The sequence below is a fragment of the Stegostoma tigrinum genome, chromosome 5 (genome assembly GCF_030684315.1).
Source record: "Stegostoma tigrinum isolate sSteTig4 chromosome 5, sSteTig4.hap1, whole genome shotgun sequence".
NCBI classification, from domain to species: Eukaryota; Metazoa; Chordata; class Chondrichthyes; order Orectolobiformes; family Stegostomatidae; genus Stegostoma; species Stegostoma tigrinum.
The window spans coordinates 77782208-77805265 of record NC_081358.1 but is presented as its reverse complement, the minus strand read 5'-3'; the positions used below and the strand labels follow the sequence as shown (position 1 = coordinate 77805265).

At 39.8% G+C, this 23058-nt stretch overlaps 1 protein-coding gene across 1 annotated transcript in view; it reads left to right on the top strand.

Annotated features, from left to right (window-relative positions):
• Positions 1-2621: 2621 nt before the first annotated feature.
• LOC132209589 (trafficking protein particle complex subunit 9-like) overlaps positions 2622-23058 on the top strand; it is a 95309-nt gene continuing 74872 nt past the window's right edge. The window contains exon 1 of the mRNA XM_059646083.1: positions 2622-2707. Within this exon, the coding sequence (XP_059502066.1) occupies positions 2689-2707 (19 nt within the window). The 5' untranslated portion in view covers positions 2622-2688. The remainder of the gene's footprint in view (positions 2708-23058) is intronic.

The following is a 23058-nucleotide window of genomic DNA, read 5'->3' as shown; positions in this document are numbered from 1 at the left end:
CCCTTGAAACATCCCACCAGACCAATCCCTCTGTAACCCACACACCCCTGAACACTACGGGGCAATTTAGCATGGCCGATCCACCTAGCCTGCACATCTTTGGACTGTGGGAGGAAACCGGAGCTCCCGGAGGAAACCCACGCAGACACGGGGAGAATGTGCAAACTCCACACAGACAGTCCCCCGAGGCTGGAATCGAACCTGGGTCCCTGGCGCTGTGAGGCTGCAGTGCTAACCACTGAGCCACCGTGCCATCCCAAAAAGTCCACACTGCCACTTGAAGCACCCCACCCAGACCCATCCCCCTATAACCGACCCACCCCTGAACACTATGGGTAATTTAGCATGGCTAATCCACCTAGCCTATCATAATGAGGGGTTAGAGGATCATGAGTCTTTGAGCACAAGACACAGACCCTTCGGTCCAAACATTCCATGCCAATCATAATTCCAAACTAAACTGCCTGCACTTGGCCAATATCCCTCCAAACATTTCCTATTCGTGTAGTTATCTAAATGTCTACTTCTTGTAACTGTACCCACACCCACCATTTACACTCCAAGTTCATTCCACACTCAAAAATATTGCCCCTCAAGTCTTTAAATCTTTCACCTCTCAGCTTAAAAATATGCCCCCTTGTCTCGAAATCTCCCACCCTAGGGAAAAGACACCTGCCAATCACCTGATCTACACCTCTCATTATTTTATAAACCTCTACAAGGTCACCTCTCAATCTCCTGCACTCCGCTGTAAAAAAAGTGCCAGCCTATCCAGATTTTCTTTATAACTCAAAATCCTCTATTCCCAGCAACATCCTGTAAATCACGTCTGAACTGTCTCTAGCTTAATAATGTCCTTTCAATAACAGGAGACTAGAACGGAATGCAATACTCCAGAAAAGGCCTCACCAACGTCCTGTACAACCTTGATGTAACGTCGCAATTCCTACACTCCAAGGTCTAAGCAATGAAGGGAAGCATTCTAAATGCTTTCTTGCCCACCCAATCTAAACGTGAATTAAACTCCAAAGAATTACATACCTAAAGCCCTAGGTCTCTCCATTCTACAACACTGCCGAAGGCAGTATCAATCTTGTCCTTGTTCGTTTTACTGAAGTATAAAGCATTTCATTTATGTAAATTAAACTCTATTTTCCACGCTGACCCATTTGATTAGGATCTCTTTGTAATCTTAGATAACCTTCCTCACTATCTAGCATACCACCAATCTTGATGTCATCTACAAACTTAGTAAGCATGCTTTGTATATTCTGATCTAAATCATTTAGATATATGACAAACAAAAGTGGACCCAGCACTGATCCTTGTGGAACACCACTGGTCACAGGCCTCTAGTCTGAAAAACAACCCTCCACGTTCAGTTAATAAAATGTGAGGCTGGATGAACACAGCAGGCCAAGCAGCATCTCAGGAGCACAAAAGCTGACGTTTCGGGCCTAGACCCTTCATCAGAGAGGGGGATAGGGAGAGGGAACTGGAATAAATAGGGAGAGAGGGGGAGGCGGACCGAAGATGGAGAGTAAAGAAGATAGGTGGAGAGAGTGTAGGTGGGGAGGTAGGGAGGGGATAGGTCAGTCCAGGGAAGACGGACAGGCCAAGGAGGTGGGATGAGGTTAGTAGGTAGCTGGGGGTGCGGCTTGGGGTGGGAGGAAGGGATGGGTGAGAGGAAGAACCGGTTAGGGAGGCAGAGACAGGTTGGACTGGTTTTGGGATGCAGTGGGTGGGGGGGAAGAGCTGGGCTGGTTGTGTGGTGCAGTGGGGGGAGGGGACGAACTGGGCTGGTTCAGGGATGCAGTTGGGGAAGGGGAGATTTTGAAACTGGTGAAGTCCACATTGATACCATATGGCTGCAGGCCTCCACACTCAGTCGCTGGTTCCTGCCATTAAGCCAATTTTGTATCCAATTAGCACGGCCTCCCTGAATTCCATGTAATTTTCACAACAACACCAGTGTTGTGTTCTGAGGAAGGGTCACCGGACCTGAAACGTTAACTCTGTTTTTCCCTTCTCAGATGCTGTCAGACTTGCTGTGTTTTTCTCCTATGTAATTTACCTTTACTAATTAGTCTACCATGTGGAACCTTGTTAAAGGCTTTACTAAAATCCAAGTAAACAATGATTACTGCTCTGCTTTTGTCGGTTTTTGAGGAAGTAACCAAGATGATCAAGTTTGAGACACACTATTTCCCTTGCACAAAACCATGCTGACTATCTCTAATCATTCCTTGCCTCTCCAAATGCATATAAATCCTCTCCTTCAGAATAATTTCTAATAGACTTACCCACCAGGAAGTCAGACTCATAGGTCTATAGATGACAGAAATATTTCTGCAAGGGACTCCACAATTTCCTCCCCAAGTTCCCACGAAGTCCTGGATTACATGGGATCAAGTCCCAGAGATTTATCCACCTTTATATTTTCTAAGACCGCCAGCACTTCCTCTTTTGTAATTTGAGCTGTTTTCAAAACATCAATATTTATTTCCCAGAAATCTTTAACCTCCATTTCTTTGTCCACAGTAAAAACTGATGCAAAACATTCATTTAAATATCACTCCCATCTCCTAGGGTTCAACACAAAGATGACCTCTTTGCTCTTTCATCGGCCTGTGGGCAATGTTTTTGATGTAATCCATTTGGACTTCAAGGCTTTGGATAAAGTCTCCCATGGGAACTGATAGCGAAGGTAAAAGCTAATTGGATCTAGAATTCATTCAGTGGCACAAAGCAGAGTATGATGGTTGGGGGGTGATTTTCTGCAGGGAAGCCAGTGTCCAGGGACAACTGACAGGGTTCGGTGTCGGGATGTATGCTGTTCATGTTTTATTTAAATGATTTAGACTTTACTGGAGCAAAGTTAATCAAAGTTTACAGATGATACAAAAAAAATTGCTGGGATGGTTAACAGGGGGGAAGGATAGCCTTTCAGATGGGTTGATAAGTGGCAAATGGAATTCACTCTTCGATCTGGATAAATGAGAGGTGATGCACTTGGACAGAACAAACAAGGCAAGGGAATACATGATAAATGGTCAGACCCTGGGAAGCACCTCTGATCAGAGACACTTAGTCATGCATGGACACTGGTCCCTTAAGTTACCAGAACAGGTGGATAAAGTGGTTAAGAAGGCATATGGTATATTTGCATTTATTAGCCAAAGCATAGTGGTTATGAGTAAGAAGGTAATGTTGGAACTGCGCAAAATATTGGTTACGTGACATCATGAGCATTGTGTGCAATTCTGGGCTCAACATTGTACGAGGCATGTGATAGCAATGGAGAGGGTGCAGAGGAGATTTACCAGGATTTTTCCTGGGTTGGAAAGTTTCAGTTATGAAGAGAGATTGGACGAATTAGGGTTGTTTTCCTAAGAGCGGAAGAGATGTAAAAGGGGCATGATAGAGATGTATAAAATTCTGAAGGACATTGCTAAGGTAGACAGGAAGAAATTTTTGTCCTTTATGGAAGGATCGGTGACCAGGGGGCATAGATTTAAGTTAAGGAGCAGAAGCCAACTTCATTCAGAGGAAGGTGAGAATCTGGACTTGCTGCCTGTCACAGTGATAGAGGAAGAAATTATTGTAGCGCTCAGAATTTAGGTGTGCATTTGCAGTGCCCAGGCATTACAATGCATTGGGCCGAGTGCTAGAAAATGGGATTAGAATAGTTAGCTTGGTGTTTTTGCTTGGCGTGAATGCAATGGGCTAAAGGGCAGTTTTATGTGCTGTAGATCGCTCAGATTCTAAATGGCAACAGTCACAAATACAATTTCCATGTTTAATTTCTGTTAAATGTCAGAAATTGATAGCCCTTTAAGCAATTTAAATTTTATTTATACCCCTTACAATTATCGTTACAGGTGTGTGCACATTTGTCAATTACTATGTCCTTTACCAGGAATAGACTTCAGATATGCAATAAAAGAGATTAAAGAGTAAACGAAATAGTTATTCTTCTAGTGAACCTGACAGGCTACTTAGGATACATCAGAGGTTCTCCCAAATTTGTGATGCTCCTTGCTTAAGAAGTGGCAGATTATTGAGAGAAAATCTCAGGATCCTGCCAACAGTTGCTAGTCTTTATATTTAGTGGCATTTTTTGGTTTTGACTATGGGTTTCATTAATTTATTTGTCTCCAGTTTCTTTCTTAAGATCATTGACCTCAGTTGAACTAGAGATAATTAGAGCTCCCTAGATACAAAACCATAGACATCAAATGTTAAGAGTGCTCCCTTTATCTATAAATGATAAATTATACATGTTGACATTTAATTATGATTCAGAAAAGCAGAGGCTGAAGAAATTTGTTTCTGCTGACAAAGTAAAAATATAACTCATTAGATAATTTAAACTTGCGTGTAGCATATATTTTAATAATAGAATGCTGCATTTGTGATTATATCCAAATGTGCCACTCTTTACTGTTATAACACATAATTTGCTTTGGGTTCTCTCAACTTGTGGAGTAACCGAATGACACAAGAACTACTACTGTGTTCGATACAGACTTTATAATGAAATACATCATATATTTGTGAATTTCAGAATTGTACAATATTCCTCTGGATAAATACTTAAAAAATAATAGGCCCTGCTACATTAAATATAATGATCTTGTACATTATGACCTGAAAATATGGGCATTCTCTTTTACTGAAATACTGACAAGCTATGATGTGGAGGTGCCGGTGTTGGATGGGGGTGGACAGGGTCAGAAATCACATGACACCAGGCTATCGTCCAACAGGTTTATTTGAATAAACAAGCTTTTGGAGTCCTACTCCCGCTTCAGGTGTTAGTGAGAGATGTAGTATCAGACACAGAAGTTATAAGTAAAAGATCAAAGGGTCACACCGCTGCAAAGGATGAACTAAATCAAGTCTAAGATGATGTTACATCTTTAATCAGTTAGAAGGTTTTAATTGATTAATTAGCTGACAAATTAAGGAATGGTAGACGCACTTCATTGTGAATAAAAGTAAGATGATGCATTTTGAAGTAAGAATTACTTGAAAGATTTTCAAAGAAAAGTTGTGGATAGTTATTGACAGCTCAGGGAAACAATTAAATTAATGTGAAGCTCTGATCAAGTACCTTCTCCTTAAAAGGGAGATGTATTGATTTAACAAGCACATATTATAAAATGCCTGTAAGCGCTCTTTTATATTTTGTAATTACCAGTAAGGATTGTTTAGGAATAGACATGTTAGTTAAATGGAAAAACTAGAGAAGCTGGGAGTTGATCAGAACAAGTCAACAGGAGATTTAATAGCAGAATTAAAAATTACTTAGTATTTTGATGTCAGTAAGGGTGTGGGACTAATTGGAAAGCACTTTAAATGAGTCAACTAAGCCACAAAGGGCCAAATGGTCACTTTCCGTGCAGGTCCTTTTGGCTATATCAGTACTCTTGCCATCTCATTGGTCACTGATGTTTTGAGTGGCATGTGCAGCTCCTTGCTCAGCATCCTCAGACTTCATGCTTTTTTTCTTGTACTGTTCGATGAAAAGAAGGCCATTTATTGCCATTCTCAATTCCCCTTCATCTGAATGGCTTGCTAGGTGATTTCAGCATGCAGTGAAGAACCAACCCCCATTAACCATGAAGGGTCTAGGCCCGAAACGTCAGCTTTCGTGCTCCTGAGATGCTGCTTGGCCTGCTGTGTTCATCCAGCTTCACACTTTATTATCTTGGATTCCCCAGCATCTGCAGTTCCCATTATCACATTAACTGTTTGTCCGGATTCACGAATGGGCAAGAATTTCTTATTTTCTTCCCTGACGGACATTATTGAAGCAGATGGATCTTTGCAACAATTGATGCAATTTCCTGATATCATCTGAGACAAGCTTTATTTCCAGATACCCTCGGAGCATTAGCATGGATCTCTGGATTATTAGTCCAGCGACTACCATTGCCTGATCGGCTCACCCTATTATACCCTGATATTTACGCTTAGGGAGGTAGACAGTCTGGAAACTGTGGCTTTAACAGCAAGATTCCAGCTGGCTGTTTTTAATTTGATTCCCATTCAAAGAGAAAAAGCAGCTTTTGTTGAAGAAAAGCACTAATATCACTAACAAAAGGAAAGTGCTAGTCAGGCAGCCCTGTTTTTAAATATGCAAAACAAGTCTGACCAGCATGTGTCATTTGCGTATTTTGCTGGTATAAAGTGCAGTTTCCAGCTAATCGGGTAAAGAGACTGGCTGGCTGTGGGTCCGAAAAGCCCATCAGAGAATGCTGTAGATGTGGTGTTAGAGGATGGGATCTGGAATGTTTTGAGCATAAGTTGGAGTGTTTTGTTTTGGCAAAATAACTTTGGAGTGCTGCAAAAATACTTGCCTGCTGGATCCCACTTCCCCATTGTCGCATTCCCTGAGCCCTGGGAAACCCAGCTGGCATAAATGTTTTTGTTTTTAAAACTGAGACGTGCAAGCATATTAGCATACTTGCATTACTGGTCTACCTGTTGGAAAGAGGTAATTCTCAATTCCCTAATTTGCCTTAGTTAAATGAAGAGATGGTGCAATCTTAGCGGGTTTCAGATTGTTCAGAATTTAGCTCCTTGCCTCTTGCCCAACCATTCAGGTGAGTTTGGTGCAGTTGTAGTTCTCATCTCCACACTCCTCCTCCCCGAACCCCCTACCACTACCACTACAGCACTTAGTGTCCCAATTTTTAAATGGCCATCTGATGGGAATTGTGACATTCCGTCTTTTCTCCTTGATTATCTAAGCTTTCTGCCTCTCTTTCTCTTTCCCAGTTTAAATGAATGCTTCTGTTCTTTGGGAATTTTTCACTCTTTTATGTTGTTCACTGTTGTAATTCTTTATTCTCCATACAAGAAGAGAGATTATGTTTCTGTTTATAACATTTTCTTAGACAGTTGCTGAGACAGGCTGTTCCAACATACATCACAGGAACTCGGTTGGTGCTTTCCCAGGCTGAAATGTTTATTTCAATTTGCTTGCTTTGCAGAATGTACTGCTCATTTGTCTTTGATATGCATTTTACTTATCATGCCTTAGATCCGTTTTTAGTGAATTGTTTTTGAAAAGGTGGCAACTTCAGTGAATTATTCACTCACTTGCTTTAATGACACTAGTGTGCAATTTGAGTGATGCTAAGTACAGCAATAATAAGGTAGCTGCACATTAATAATACAGTCATTGTGTTGTTTGCTTTCAAAAGACGTGTAATGAGAGCCAATTGTTGGAATTAAAATTCAGTCCTTAAAGCTTAACTGCATAGAATGGTTAAGTAGCATGTTTACACCTGACATCAAATTTGTACATGATAATTGTATATTCATGAATTTATATGAAACGAACATGCTTGGCTCTAAGTCCCAAGATTATATATTTCAGACAATACATAATTTCATTTTTGCAATATGCTTCTTGAGTTTTTTTTGAGCTACACCTTTTTTGATCTAGTGAGGTTAAAAATAAGGCTCTTTGAGAAGATGCTTCATCTTTAGCTGAATAGGGAAGTTAAGAGCAGTATTAAATTAAAACCGGTAATGTACATATTTGCAAGGATTTGTGATATGTCAGATGGTTGGACAGATTTTAACAACAAGCAAAGAATGACTAAAATGGCAATAAAGAGGCAGTAGAAAACAAAGAAAACTTGCGGAAGATAATTGAATATCAGGAGGTTATAAAGAGGGGGTGAACTTGAGGCAATCACCATCACCAGGGAAAAGCAGCTAGTGAAAGTATTGTACCTGATGACTGACAAGTCCAGAAGACTGGATTACCTAGATCCTCAGATCTTAAACTAAATGGTTGCACAGATGGTCAGTGCTTTAGGTTATAATTTTTAAAAATTCTTTGATTCTAGACTAGTTCTAGTAGATTGGAAATTACAAATGTAGCACCGTTATGCAAGAAAGGGCAAGACAAAAAAAACACTGTTTAGCCTACCATTTGTCATGTTAGCATGGATGAAGGATTAGTTCACTACCTGGAAACAGAACAGGAATAAATCGGCCTTTTTCAGATTGGCAAGATGCCACTAGTGAAGTGCCACAAGGTTCAGTTCTAGTCCCTCATCTATTTACAACCTATATCAATGGTTTTGAGAAGGGTACTTACTGTAGGGTACATAAATTGGCCAACATTAAAATAGGTAGAGAAGTAAGTTTTCAAGAAAAGGCAAAGGGACATAGGATAAGAGCATGATGAAAGAAATGGCAGAGGGAGTATAGTGTGAACTCATCCATTTTGGCATAAGGGATAAAAAAGCAGGATACTACTTAAATGGAGAGGGATTGCAGAACTCAGAGGAATCTGGGTATCCAGACACATGGCTCACATTTTAGGATGTAGTCATAGCAAGTGATTCAGAAGGCAAATGGAATGTTGTTTGTTGCAAGGGGAATGGAATATAAAAGGAGGGAAGTTTTATTGTAGCTATGCAGGGTGTTGGTGAGGCTACAGTTTATATGCCCGTTGGAATTTAGAAGAATGAGAGGTTATCTGATTGAAATATACAAGAACTCGTGGGATCTGGCTAATGTGGATACCCATAGGAGGTAACCTCTGGTGGTGACTAAAAGTAGTGTTTAGAATAAGAATTCTCTCTTTTTAAGTCTGGGATGAGGAGAAACCTTTCCACCTGAGACTCATTTCAGTGTGGAATCATCTTCCCCAGAGGTAGTCTTCAAGTTAATTCAAAGACAGACTTTTGATTGACAAAAGTGTTAGAGTTATGAGATACAGATAGGAAAGTGGAAATAAGCATGGGAGTTTAAACCAGATCAGCCATGATCTTCTAAAATGGTAGATCTGGCTTTCAGAGGAGAAAACTACTGAGCAGTAATATCTCTAGACTCTTAATCCAGAGATTAGGATCTTGGGATCGAGGTTCGAATCTTGGTATAGCAAATGATGGCATTTAAATTCAATAAAAATTTAAAAATAATGGTCTAATGAAGACCACGAATCCACTGTTGATTGTCAGGAAAAACTGTTTCTCTAATATCTTTAGGGAAGGAATCCGTGTCCTTACTTGGCTTGGCCCACAGCAATCTGGTTGACTCTTAGCCTCCCCCTTGGGCAGTTAAGGGTAATCAATAAATGTTGGTCTAGCCAGCAACACTTTCATCCCATGAATGAATAAAGGAAAGGTTTGAATGAGTTAAATGAATTTAATTAAAATGAATTTAAAAAGGGCCAAGTCTGTGCTCCTAAGACCTATTTTACTGAGACTGTAGTTTACTCACTTCTCTTTGGAGTATACAGGTGTATATGTTCACATTTTCCAGTTATTTCAGTTGATATTTTTGTGATGTGACTGCAATCTGTCTTCTCCCTTATTTTCATTGAATGCTGAAGGATATTGACATCTGATTCTGTAAGTTGACCGCAGAGGAAGGTTCATAGAGAGACAGAAGCAGGCTATTCACGTTGTTGAGAATATTCCTTCACTGGGTTCCTCACATCATGGATAATTCAATTTCATTAACTCACATTTTCTCCATTATCCCTTGTACTCCCATCTCACAAAACTCTAACTCAGCCTGGAAATTCTAATTCACCCTGTATCAAAAAGCCTTTTGAGAGAGAGAGTTCCAGATTTCCCGCGAACTTCGGAAGTAAATATGTTCCCTGATTTCATTCCTAGCTGTAATTCAAAGGTTAGTCTTCCTTGTTCTGTGTTCTCCTGCCAAATTCTTTATCCCATTCAATCTGTTGATCATTTCGAACACATTAATTAGATCATTACTTAACTTCCACTCAAGGGGATATAAACAAGTTTCTGCCTACTTTTCTCATGATTTATGACTAAAAGGCCAGCTGTAGTACTGGCGAATCTGTGATGGCTTAATATAATGTAAGTTAATTTATTTGTGGAGAACCAATGGCATTGTCAGATCACTGTAGTTGAGTTGCTAATGTAAATTGCGAGCAGAGTTGGATTTCTTTTCTCATATCATTTGGAAGTTGAGAGTTCATCCTTGACATGAAGCATGAAGGCTAAAAATTAAGTTGAAGAGAAGAGCAGAGAGTTCTTGGGCCTCTCTGTTAGCTTTGATTTTACTTTGTCTTCCATAGGAAGTGGGAATCACTGGCAAAATCAGCATTTGTTGCCTGTCCCTGATTGCCTTTCAAGTGGTTGGTTTCCTCAACCATTTTAGAGGGCAGTTAAGAGCTTAACCACATTGTCTTTCTGGAGCCACATGTAGACCAGAGCAGATAGGATGGCAGATGGACTTTAACAATAATTGATGACAGCTATTATTTGACAGAAACCCCCTCCCCCAGCTTTATATTTCCATTTTACTGGTTGAATTAACATTTACCTGCTAGCTTAGGTGAATTCAGAACTTGTGTATTCTTTGTCACATTATCCCTATGTCACTTTTGTTCCAGGACCTCTTATTGACAAGTGATATCAGTTGTACAGTGGAAGTGTTATAAAGTCATTGAATCACAATTGTCCAGAAAAATGTAGTTACCTAGTTCTATTTTCAACTTGGATACAGAACTGGCTCAAAGGTAGAAGACAGAGGGTGTTGGTGGAGGGTTGCTTTTCAGACTGGAGGCCTGTGACCAGTGATGTGCCACAAGGACAGCTGCAGGATTCACTGCTTTATGTCATTTATATAAATGATTTGGATGTGAACATAGTAAGTTTGGAGATGACACCAAAATTGGAGGTGTAGTGGACAGTGAACAAGTTTTCCACAGAGTACAATGGGACCTTGATCAGATTGGCCAATGTGCCAAGGAGTGGCAGATGGAATATATAATATTATCAAGAATGATGAAGTGTTTCAACTCGAAACATTAATTTTCCTGCTTCTCTGATGCTGTCTGACCTGTTGGGTTTGTCGAGCTCCACATTTATTAAATCAGGGCAGGACTTGTACACTTAATGATAAGGTCCTGAGGAGTGTTGCTGAAGAAAAAGGACTTGGAGTGCAGGTTCATAGGTCCTAGGAATCCCAGGTAGACTGGACAGTGAAGATGATGTTTGATATGCTTGCCTTTATTGGCCAGTGCATTGAGTACAGGAGTTGGAAGGCCATTTTGCAGCTGTACTGGGTATTGGTTAGGCCACTTTTGGAATATTGTGTTCAATTCTGGTCCCCTGGCTATGGGAAGAATGAAAGTTGAAAGGATTCGGAAAAGATTTATAAGCATGTTGCCAGGGTTGCAGGGTTTGTGCTGTAGGGAGAGGCTTAATAAGCTGGGGCTATTTTCCCCAGAGAATCAGAGGCTGAGGGGTGACTTTATAGAGCTTTATAAAATCATGAGGGGTATGGATAGGATGAGTATCCAAGGTCTTTTCCCTGGAATGGATGGTTGCAAAACTAGAGGGCATAGCTTTAAGATGAGAGGGGAAAGATTTAAAAGGGACAGAAAGGATGGTGTGTTTATGGAATGAGTTGTCAGAAGAAGTGGTGGAGGCTGGTACAATTACAACATTTGAAAAGCATCTGAATGGGTCTATGTATAGGAAGGGTTTAGAGGGACATGGGGCAAATTCTGCAAATGGGGCTAGATTAATTTAGAAAATCTGGTCGGCAGGGATGAGTTTGACCAAAGGGTCTGTTTCCATGCTGTACATCTCTATGATTCTAATTATCGTAACAGTTCTTTCTGTTACAGTAACATTTAATAATTTTTTAAATTGCATTGTTGAGTTTTAATTTGATGATTTGCTATTTTGATCATACAGGAAAAAGAAGAACGACTTCTGTGATAAGTTTCTGACATTGTTATCGGTTAGCTACCTCCAAATTTGTGGGGACTAAGGTTTAACATATCATCTTAAAATTAACCATTCAGAAAATATATTGGAGTGATTTGAGATTCTTCATCTGCCCATTAAATCTCATGATTCATCAAATGAAAATGTATATCAGCACATTGTTAGCATTATCAGTATTAGCAATTGAATGACTGGCAAATGGTCAGTGTGATCATGATCATAGAATAAATACCAATAAAATACAGATAACACGTTATACGTTATTCAAATATTACATCAAAAACCTGAATGAAACAGAACAAAAGGAAGAGCATCATTTTCTCCAGAAAGGAAAATGTGACAACAGCCATCTCCTTTCTGTTGCTGAGCAATGGCTGTACTATTTTCATTGGCTGGGTGGCTGGTTTGTGACGCAGAGTAAGGTTAACAGGATGGGTTCAGTTCCTGTGTTGCCTGAGGTTTCAATGAAAGGTTCTCCTTCTCAACCTCGCCCCTGCTGAGGTGTGGTTACCCTCAAATTAAACCTCCACCAGGCAAGTCCCGCCCCGTCTCCCCCCTACCACCATCTAGCTCTCACGCGGTCATGCTCTCTCTCATTAGAAGGAGAGAAACTGTTGTGACTTTACTGCCCAGTAATCTTAGAATGAGATTAATCTAAATGCTTTTCTCTTTACTTTTAATATTATTTGGTATATCAGATTGATATTTGGGTGTAACAGTTAACTGGATGTGTATGGAAAATTTTGCTGTAGGGATTCCGAGACATGCTCTTGTGTTTTGTAAACGTGTTGCTCAAATCACTGTACGTGTTGGCCTATCTTTCAATTTTTTAAACCTTGCAAAATCCTTCTAAAGTTGGGGTTTAACTTATTTGCCAAGCTTGAAACTGAAATATTGGCATTGTTGTCAGGTTATTGTGAAGTACAGCTAACATAAACCAAACACTTCTGAGCTGAAGCATTGAGGCGAACCACTAACGTGTATATAGCATGCTGTGAGTGAATAAGTGTTGATTTTATAGAAACGTAGAAAGATAGAGGTTTGGAGCAGGAAAAGGCCATTCAACCCTTTGAGCCTGCTTTGCCATTCAGCCCTTTGAGCCTGCTTTGCCATTCATCATGGTCATGGCTGATCGTCCAACTCAATAGCCTAATCCTGCTTTCTCTCCATGACCTTTGATGCCATTTGCCCCAAGTACGATATCTAGCTGCCTCTAGAATACATTCAATGTTTTGGCATCAACTGCATCTGTGGTAATGAATTCCACAGGCTCACCATTCTTTGTGTGAAGAAATGTCTCCTCATCTCCGTCCTAAATGGTCTACCCCAAATTCTCAGACTGTGACTTCGAGAACATCCTCCCTGCATCTACCCTGTCTAGTCCTGCAAGATTTATTGCAGTTTTTTGAGACCAAAGACACTTTTTTCCATCTCATTTTGTTAAATCTTACCAGGAATTTTCTTGTTTTCTCTGTATTGCTCAATGATGTCAAACATATTAAAATCTGAGGTTCAGCATTCTCATGCATTTCATAGAAAGCAAGGAATTTTCATTTGACAAATTTCAGTTGGCTCATTTCATTTCCATGGAAAATGTTTAGTTCTATCATCAAAACAAAAAATGTCTTGTACAACCTAGAATGTTTTGAGGGAATTTAAATTCTGATTAAAACTCACACTTTATTGTTTGCATCCCAGTCACCCAGTGGTACTCCTTGCCTCATTCTGTACCATTTTTTAAATGGATGAGTTGCGTGTGTGTGTGTGTGTGTGTGTGTGTGTGTGTGTGTGTGTGTGTGTGCGTGTGCATGCATGAGTGCACTCTATTTTTTGATCTATACAGGTGAATTGTTATGAAAGTTTTGAATCAGTTCATTGTAAACAATGAATGTGAACAGAATGATAAGACATTAAAAAGGATTAATCAAGCAGCATCCCTGTGTGTCTCGGGCTTAGTTTACAATATGTGTTACCAAAATAACACCACTGAAAATCCATAGTCTGAGAAGATGGGCTTGGAGCCATTACAACACTCCCAAAATCGTGCACCAAAAAACACTCTGGTACATATTTCCTGGATTGTGTAGCTGCTGGCACAGCTGCCAAAGACAAGAAAATCTGGCCCAGATGCATTAACAAGAACTGGATTGTCAGCAACTGCTTAGTAGGTACTATGTAACAAAGTTACATTGCAAACATTCTGTGTTTGGAACCCAATGAAGATATGTTTGGTTTGCTTTGATTTATTGTCACATGTACCGAAGTACAGTTACAGATCATGGGGTGAAAACAAAACCAGACAGAGGCATGGAAGTTACAATGCACAAGGTGTGCGCTAGGTCAGATCAACATTAGCAAGATTTGAAGTTAGAGAGTCCATTCATCTGTTGAATAACGGCAGGGAAGAAGCTGTTCTTGAACTTGCTGGTGAACATGTTCAAGCTGCAGAATCTTTCTCCTGATAGAAGAGGTTGCAGAAAAGCATTACTGGGGTACAATGGGTCTTTGTTGACAACCTTTCTGTGGCAATGGCCCATGTAAGTGGAGTCCATGGATGGAAGGTTGGCTTCCATAATGGTCTGGGCTCTGCACGCCACCTTCTCTAGTTTCTTACAGTCTTGGGCAGAGCAATTGCCATACCAAGCCATTATGCACCCAAACAGCATGCTTTCAATGGTACATCTGCATAAGTTGGCGAGGGACTTTGTGGACGTGCCAAATTTCCTGAGCCACCTAAGGAAGAAAAGGCGTTGTTGTGCCTCCTTGACTGTCGCATCAACGTGGGAAGTCCAGAACAGGTTGTCGGTTATCGTCACTCCTATGAACTTGCTGCACTCCAGATAGGGGCATGTTCTCCTCACTTCTTTCTGAAGTCAGTGATCAGTTGTAATGAGTTTTAAATGTTACATGCAGTTTGAATATTATTCTACTGTTGTTAATATGAAGCAGGTTGAAATACAATACTCCCGCTAACTAGCTGATGACTGTCACTAAAATGGAAGCAGTCAAGTGCTGGATAACTCAGCAGATCAGGCAGCACCAGATAGTTAAATTAAAGATGATTTGGAGTGCCTAAACCACCTTTGTGCCCATCCCATGCAATTACATTTCCACTTTACCAGCGGTTGAACAAGTGTACGGGTACGACACTGCTTCAGCATTTAACCAGAGATGATTTTCACCTGCCTTTGCGCATTTCAATGTATGTTTTTTTTTGTAAGGTGAAACTTTTTCAAAGACTGAATCAGTTTTTTTATGTATTCATAACTGACTTTTAAGCAACCACAGGCCTTGACGGCCAAAACAATTTAAATTTAATTCAACTGCTCCTCATCTCCCATGACCACCCCTCCCCAGAGCCCCACCTCAACAACTGCCTCCATTGGGAAACACTGCACCAGGCATGAAAGTGATCTAGAACTTGTCTCAAATGAGCATGGGAATCAACTTCAAAGAATCCTGAAGATTTAGCCAGGCTGTCCAGTTTCTGTTTCAACACTAGAAATGCTGCTTCAAACATTCTATACACGCATGTCAAATTTCTCAAAACAGTAGAATGTTCATATTTCGCAGTTTGAAATAAAATGTTGGTGTTTTGAATTAATTCCCATCAATGATAAATTGTGGTCACAAAGCTAGCTGCCAAATTGTAATGATTTTTCCTTGTACCTATTGGGCTTTCTGTCGCTTATCTCCTCAAAGGCCGAGCAAAAGTTTCAGTTCTACAGCTGTTACTTGCTAATATTGATTTATGTTTGTTGCAATGATTTTATTTAGTAGTGAGCTGTGCTGCATAAAATGTTAAAATAATATCTTCCTGCCTAATTTCAATAATTTGGTTTGATTTATTTCTTCAGACCATATGTTTTGCTTATTGCAAATTAATTTACAATTTTATCAATTATCATTGATTTAGGGCATACGTATTCAATTGCATATGTTTCCACTGTAAGGCAATGGTGTAGCATTGATTGTGAACTAAAACAATGCTTTTCCATCTGAAACTTTTATGTATGACACAGGCACGGGCCTTTTGGCCTAAACAGTTCATGCTGATGTTTATGCTCACTCAAATCTCCACCTATCTTTCCTGATCTAAATCTATGATTGATGTCCTTTTTTACTACGTCTTTGCATGCCCTTAAATGCACCTTTACAATTTCCTTCAACTATTCCCAGTTCCAAATTCTTACCACACTTTTTGAGTAGAGATACTTTCTCTAAATTCCCCATTGGATTCCTTGGAGCATTTCCTAGTGATGGCCTCCAATCGTACTCTTTCCCACAAGAATGTTTAGAGATAATCAGCGTGGTTTTTTGTGTGAGGAAAACTGTGTTTCACAAACTTGATTGAGTTTTTTTTGGAGGAAGTTACCAAAAAGGTGGTTGATGGCAGACCAGTAGATATTGTTTATTTGGATTTTAGTAAAGCCTTTGACAAGGTTCGCCATGGTGGATTAATTAGTAATGTCAGGTTATATGGTATTCAGGGTGAGCTTGCCAATTGGATACATAATTGGCTTAACGGCAGGAAACAAAGTAATGGTGAAGGGTTGCTTTTTGGACTGGGGACCAATGACCAACTATATTCCATAGGGATAGTTCTGGGTCCTCTTTTTGTTATGTCATTTATATAAATGATTTGGATGAGAATATAGAAGGCATAGTTAGTAAGTTTGCAGAAAACACCAAAATTGGTGGCATAGTAGACAGTGAAGGAAGTTTTCTAAGATTACAAAGAGAACTTGATCAAATTGGTCAATGGGCTGAAAAATGGCAGGTGGAATTCAGTCTGGATAAATGAAAGGCATGACATTTTGGTACAACAACTAAGGGTAGGTCTTATACAGTTAGTGGTCGGGCCTTGGGTAGTGTTGTAGAATGGAGGGACTCGGGTGCAGGTACCTAATTCTTTGAAGTTTGCATCACTTATAGACAAGGTGGTTAAATAACAATTTGGCATGCTTGCCTTCATTGCTCAATCCATTGAGTATAGGAGTTGGGAAGTCATGTTGATGTTATACAGGACATTGGCGAAGCCTCTTTTGGAACTCTGTCCACTCCTGGTTGCCCACTTACGGGAAGGATATTGTCAAACTGGAGAGCGTTCAGAAGAGATTCATCAGGATGTTGCTGGATCTGGTTTGAGGTATAAAGAAAGGCTGGATAGGCTGGGATTTTTTTAGTAGAGCGTAGGAGGTTGCGACAGACATTTATAAAATAATGAGAGGTACAGATAGTTAATGGTAGTTGTCTTTTCTCTAGGATGGGGGATTTCAAGACTTGGGGGCACATTTTGAAGGTGAGAGGAAGAGTGATTTCAAAAAGACATGTGGTCATTTTTTTACATAGCGGGTAGTCTACTTGTGCAATGAACTTCCTGAGGAAGAAGTGGATTTGGGTACAATTACAATGTTTGAAAGGCATTTGGATAAGTACATGAGTAGGTAAGATTTGGAGGGATATGGACCCAGAAGCAAGCAGGTGGGACCAGTCTAGTTTGGGATTATGTTTGGCATGACTGGTTGGACCGAAGGGTCTGTTTCCATGCTGTATGACTTCTTGAGAAAATATTCTCTGTATCCACTCTGTCAAAATTTTTCAACAATTCAAAGACTTCAACATGTCATTTTGTCACCTTTGGCCAGGAGAATGGATGCCCAGCTAGTCAGTTCTTTGCTGAGATTGATACCCATGAATTTCTCAAATCATGCTTATAAAGTTTCTGTCCATGTTTTCCAAAGCATGCATGAGTACACATTTACTACACCCTCGAAAAGGAAATTTGGTGGCCAGCCCATAAACTTGGAACACACCTGCCTTGCAGTAATGTTGCAACAGCTGAGCTAAATTAAGGGATAATTTAGTCAGTTGCAGGATGTTCCACACTCTGGAGCTCCTACAGTTTTGGCAGAGCACTTGATTTGATTTGATTTAATTTATTACTGTCACGAGTACCAAAACTGAAACATATTTTGTTGCAAGGAAACCAGACAAATCATTCCTTACCCAAGTACATCAGGGTAATAGAACAGAATGCAGAATATACTGTTAAAGCCACAGAGAAGATGCAGTGAAAGATCAACTGCAATATGTGAGAGGTTTGTTCGTTAGTCTGATAACAGTCGGGAAGAAGCTGTTCTTAAATCTGTCGATATGTGTATTCAAACTTCTGTTTGTACTGTCCAATGGAACCGGGTAGAAAGATTATAACCAGGTTAGGGACGGTTGTTGATAATTGTTAGCTACTTGCCCAAGGCATCAAGAAGAATAGACAGAGTCAATGGAAAGAAGGCTAGTCTTTGTGATGGCCTGAGCTGTGTTCACAACTCTCTACTTTCTTGTGGATTTGGGCAAAGGAGTTGCTGTGCCAAGCTGTGATGCATCCAGATAGGATGCTTTTATGGTACATTTATAAAAAATAGCAAGAAGTATGGTGGACATGCCGAATTTCCTTAGCCTTCTGAGGAGCAGGGGTGTTGCTGTGCTTTTTGTGCTGTGCTTTTTTGATTGTTACATCAATGTGGATGGACCAGGATAGATTGTTAGTGATATTTACTCCGAGGAACTTGATGTCCTTGATCACCTCCACCTCAGTACCATTGATACAGACATATCCTCCACTTCCTAAAGTCGATGACTAGCCTCCTTCATTTTGTTAACATTGAGGGAGAGATTGTATATCCTTACACTGCACCACTAAGTTGTCTATCTCCTTTCTGTACTCTATTTTGTTGTTGTTTGAGATCTGACCCACAATGGTGGTGTCGTCAGAAAAATTTATATGTGGAGTTAGAGCTGAATTTGACCATTCAGTGATCAGTGTTTAAGGAGTATTGTGAGGGGCTGAGTACACTTATGGAGGATTGTTTGGGGGCATGGTGAAGCCTGCGGATTTTACCCTGTGCAAGAGGGTAATGTCTTCTAGGTGGTCAAGCGGAGGCTGAAGAAAGTACTCCCACTGCCTTACCATATTTTTAACAGCTATTTACAAAAAAGACTGCCCACTTTCCTCCCTTTTGCCCATACCAACCACATTTTGAAATGGGCAAGGCAATATTGGGATCAATTAAGATTTTAATAAACTCAGTTGACTGTGAATTATTTATTGATACATGGTGAGCAGCCTGTGGATTTCAGTACTGTTTCACTGTTCGTATTATAGTGGGACGATCATGCACCAGCCTATCTTACGTGCTCCCCTGCCAAAACCACAATTGGTGAAGACTTGCAATATCCAGCCTTATAACCTTTTTACAATAAAGCAAGCGGATCTTTGAAGTGTGGTTTGATGTAGGTTTACATGACATTCCTACTTTTCTGCTATTCTATCCTTTTAGATATAAAATTGCATGATTTTTTTTTTGTTCTGGCCTTGCTAACCTGTGGTGCAGCTTTTATTTAATGGCACATTTGTACTCAGATTCCTTTGTTCCGTTACCCCATGTAGATTCACATCTGCCAGTGATCTTCCTGTGCTGCAATCCAAATTGTACTACTTCACATCAACTTGTCTTCATTTATCAATTAAATGCCCATTCTGTAAGTTTATTAATATAATTTTAGTCGCCTTCTGTGTTGACCATTCCCTAAATTTGGCATCATCTGCAAAAATATCATGCAAGTCATTATTATGGCAACTTGTCTGCCACAATTCCACTCCCCAGTGTAACCTTGGTTATGCACCATTTATTTAGATAACATTAACTACCTGAAAAGCTCCTGATCAAGGCATGAAATGTGAAGCCAAGATGGTGCACTGTGTCACTGGATAGGGTGATGCTTGATTTTGATTGATGAGAGAGCTCAGAGTACTGTTAGTGAAATGCTGTTATCTTTCTGAAGTTCCCCATGCTGAAATAATTGACATGGATAGCACCATGTCTGGAGTCTTGTGACATTGCTTCAAGTGCAAAGACAGACTCAAAGGAGGGAATGATTTCAATGTCATTAGCAAGCCAGCAAAAATAGTCTCCAGCAATAACAGTCTCTGGATGGAGGCAAGCAGATGAAGATCTGTCAGTATATGGGAAGTTACTGATGCCACTTTCTCTGGATCACGTCTATTCACTATGAATTGGAGAGTCAAGCAGCCTGGACAGGACGATTCTTCATTGCACTGGCTGTAAGGAGCCAGCAGGGCACTATATATTGCATCCATGTTTCTTCTGAGAGCACACTGCTACCGATTTGCAGAATTCATTGACTCACAGATAGAGGAGAACTATGCGGTCTTGAATCTACAGGCCTTGCTCCTATTTCTTGAAGCTGCCAGAGAACGATGTACTCAGAAGGACTGGCAGTGCTATCCCAGTAGTTATTAAGGTGCCAGATGCTTATTTCAAGGAGCAACCGGGGACTGGTGTTGCATTCTGATCCTCCACTCACAAATACACCCAGGAAGTCACCGATGCAGTTTTCTCCAGATCACACCTATTCATATTTTTCTCACTGTGACAGGGAGAATCAAACAGCCTGAGTAGTGGGATTGTCCATCATCGCTGACTTCTCCCTGCCATGTTGCTTTTAGAGCACACCACTATCAATCTGCAGAAGTCATCAGTGTAAAAGACTTCTAGTTCATCAGTACTGAAAATACATGTGACCATCAGTGCTATCCTGGAAAACTCGCAGGTTCCTGTCCCTATGCTATGGAAGATTCCTGTTGCAACTTGAGACAAAAATGCCTGATGACACCTTTTACAAAGCCCGCCAACTGATGCGAAATGAAGATACAGTACTACGCTGTGGAAAATAACATCAGTCTTTTGAAGGTGAAGTTTTGATATCTGGACTGCTGTAGTGCTGGACTGAGGGGTGCAGAATCACCCAGAAATGTGTGCTACATCGTTGTGGCTGCTGTACCCATCTCCAATGAAGCAATGAAAGAGGGAAGGTGCTGGAGTCATGAGAAATAAGGGAGGAACAGCAGCCCTCAAGGATGAGGATAATCCATCCCTTGTCAGAGAATTCCCAAATCCAAGAATTCACATTAATGAGCTTTTGCTTCACTCCCTCTAAGGTTAGCATACGCTTTCTTAAGTCAAGAGACTAAAACTTTACACTTTACTCCAGGCGTATTCTCATTAGGGCCTTCTATAACTACTTAAGAGTTCTTTATACTTATACTCTCATCCCTTTGTAATAAAGTTGATGACTTTAGTCATAAGGCAATGGACTCAAGCCTCAAAAGACAATGTTTTTAATCCAAGCTGACTCTTGAATTCAGTGTAGACAGTACGGTGTTGCCAGAGGTGCATCTTTCAGATAATGCATTTTGCGAAGACCCTTCTGCCTGTTTCAGGACAAGATCCAATCATAACATTCAGAAAGAGGAGGAATAATTGTCCAGGAATCTTAGCCAAAAGACATAACTGAAACAGATTAACTAGTCATGTATTGCTGTTTGATGTATATAAATTTTCTGCAATATTGGCTTATATTACCTGAATGACTATACTTGAAAAGTACTTAATTGTCTGCAGACAATTAAGCCCCAAGGTGGTGATTGATGCAACATCAATGTACGTCTTTAACTTAAAACTCTATAACAAATTAAAAACATTTATAATGTCAATTTAAAAAAAACACTTACAGGGACATTCTACAAAAAACAGCAATCAGTTAATACATGTGTAAGACTGTATGTAGTTCTTCAGTATATTAGTTTTTGTTAAAACCTACCAAAGTCTAATAATCTCTCCGAACGAGACTAACTAGACCAATTTTTAATAAGGAATCCTGAATTCAGATTCTATTTCAGGTGTTATTGAGCTCGCATACTTTCATGTCTATTTTATCCATCTTAAAAATGTTTAAAGTACCCTCTCTGAGCTCAGTGAACCTGCCATCTGCTGATATGTAGCAATTGAAACTGGCCATGAAAAAATCTAATAAACTTATTGAGTCTTTTGCCACAATTGATAAATAGGGATGCAGCTAGCATTCTTTACTACATTTTTTTCTTCTAAGGTCTGTTTAGATTTATATTTTTAGAACTGAAGTAAGCAGACAAATAGCTAAGCTCAGAAAGCCCATGTGATCCATTGTTAGAAGATATGAGATACCACACAAGTAAAATGTGCCCTGAAAGATTTTCCATTTTCCACATGCGGAACAGTTGATTTTACTTGATGCAAATTGTGATGTATATACTCGGTGCATTAGGGAATTAAATCTGTACAGCTCCATGCTGTGGCAATGAGACAAAAGTGTGATTTCTACAGTTAAATTTAGTTGATGCCTTTACCAAAGCATTTCTATTGGCTTCACTTTGTCACATGTTTGCCCTTTAAACTGGAATGAACAAGATAGATTTAGGGGTCCCCCTTCATGCATCTCAGTTAATTGGTTTGTGTATTTCATTCACGCACACATTTATTGGCAGTCACAGCTTAATGTTGCTCTTGGGAGACGAAATCTATTTTTACACTTATAAATTCACAAGGTAGCGTGAAGTCAGCTGAAGTCATAGATAGTCAGAGTCCGCTTCTTTATAGAGAAGCTAATTGTGCATGTGGAATGAGTTATTGATTTACATCCAACTTCGGGTATATTGAAAAATGCAGCATTTGACTAAACAATATTATAACTATGAAATAAGTTAATAAAAACTGTTTTGATGTAATCATTGCAGAAAGTTTGATAAATGTTTGAATCCTTTATTACTGGCTTACTGATGCTAAACCTGCTGTTGCTGATGGTAATGTGTTCTTTATTTCGTATTAAGATAAATTTTAATGTACACAAGGATCAGATGAGTGGGTAGTGCCTGCAGAATTAACTGTTATTAGAAAGCTGGCTTTGACCGGCTGATTTAAGTATTTTACGCAGTACAGGAGCTTGCAGACAAGCAGTTCCCTTGGGAGAAACGAGTTGCCTTTTAACATATGTTAATCATTCAATTGGGCTGATATTGATGTAGATTCTTCTGCTTTAACATGGTTATTCTAACTTCCTGAAAATTTCTTGTTATAGAAATGTGAGAACACTCGCAATTGAGAGCAGTTAGGTTCGGGAAAAACGCCAGCTAAGTATTCTGTACTCAGCTGCTTTCTTACCAGCTTGAGTAAAAGGGTTTGTTGAATGTTTGGTTAGCCTAGCTAGGAGAGAATAATCAGACATTGGTAGGTTTTAACAATAACTAGTATATTAATGAACTATTTACAGCTTTATACAAGTGTGACTAAATCTGCAGAAGCTATGATTCTTCCCTTCTCAAATCTTTCTCTCTCACCATCACAGTGGATAGTGTTAGCTGCACTTTCCATCATTAACCCTTTCAAACCCATGTGCTGTGGAGCTGGTTCAC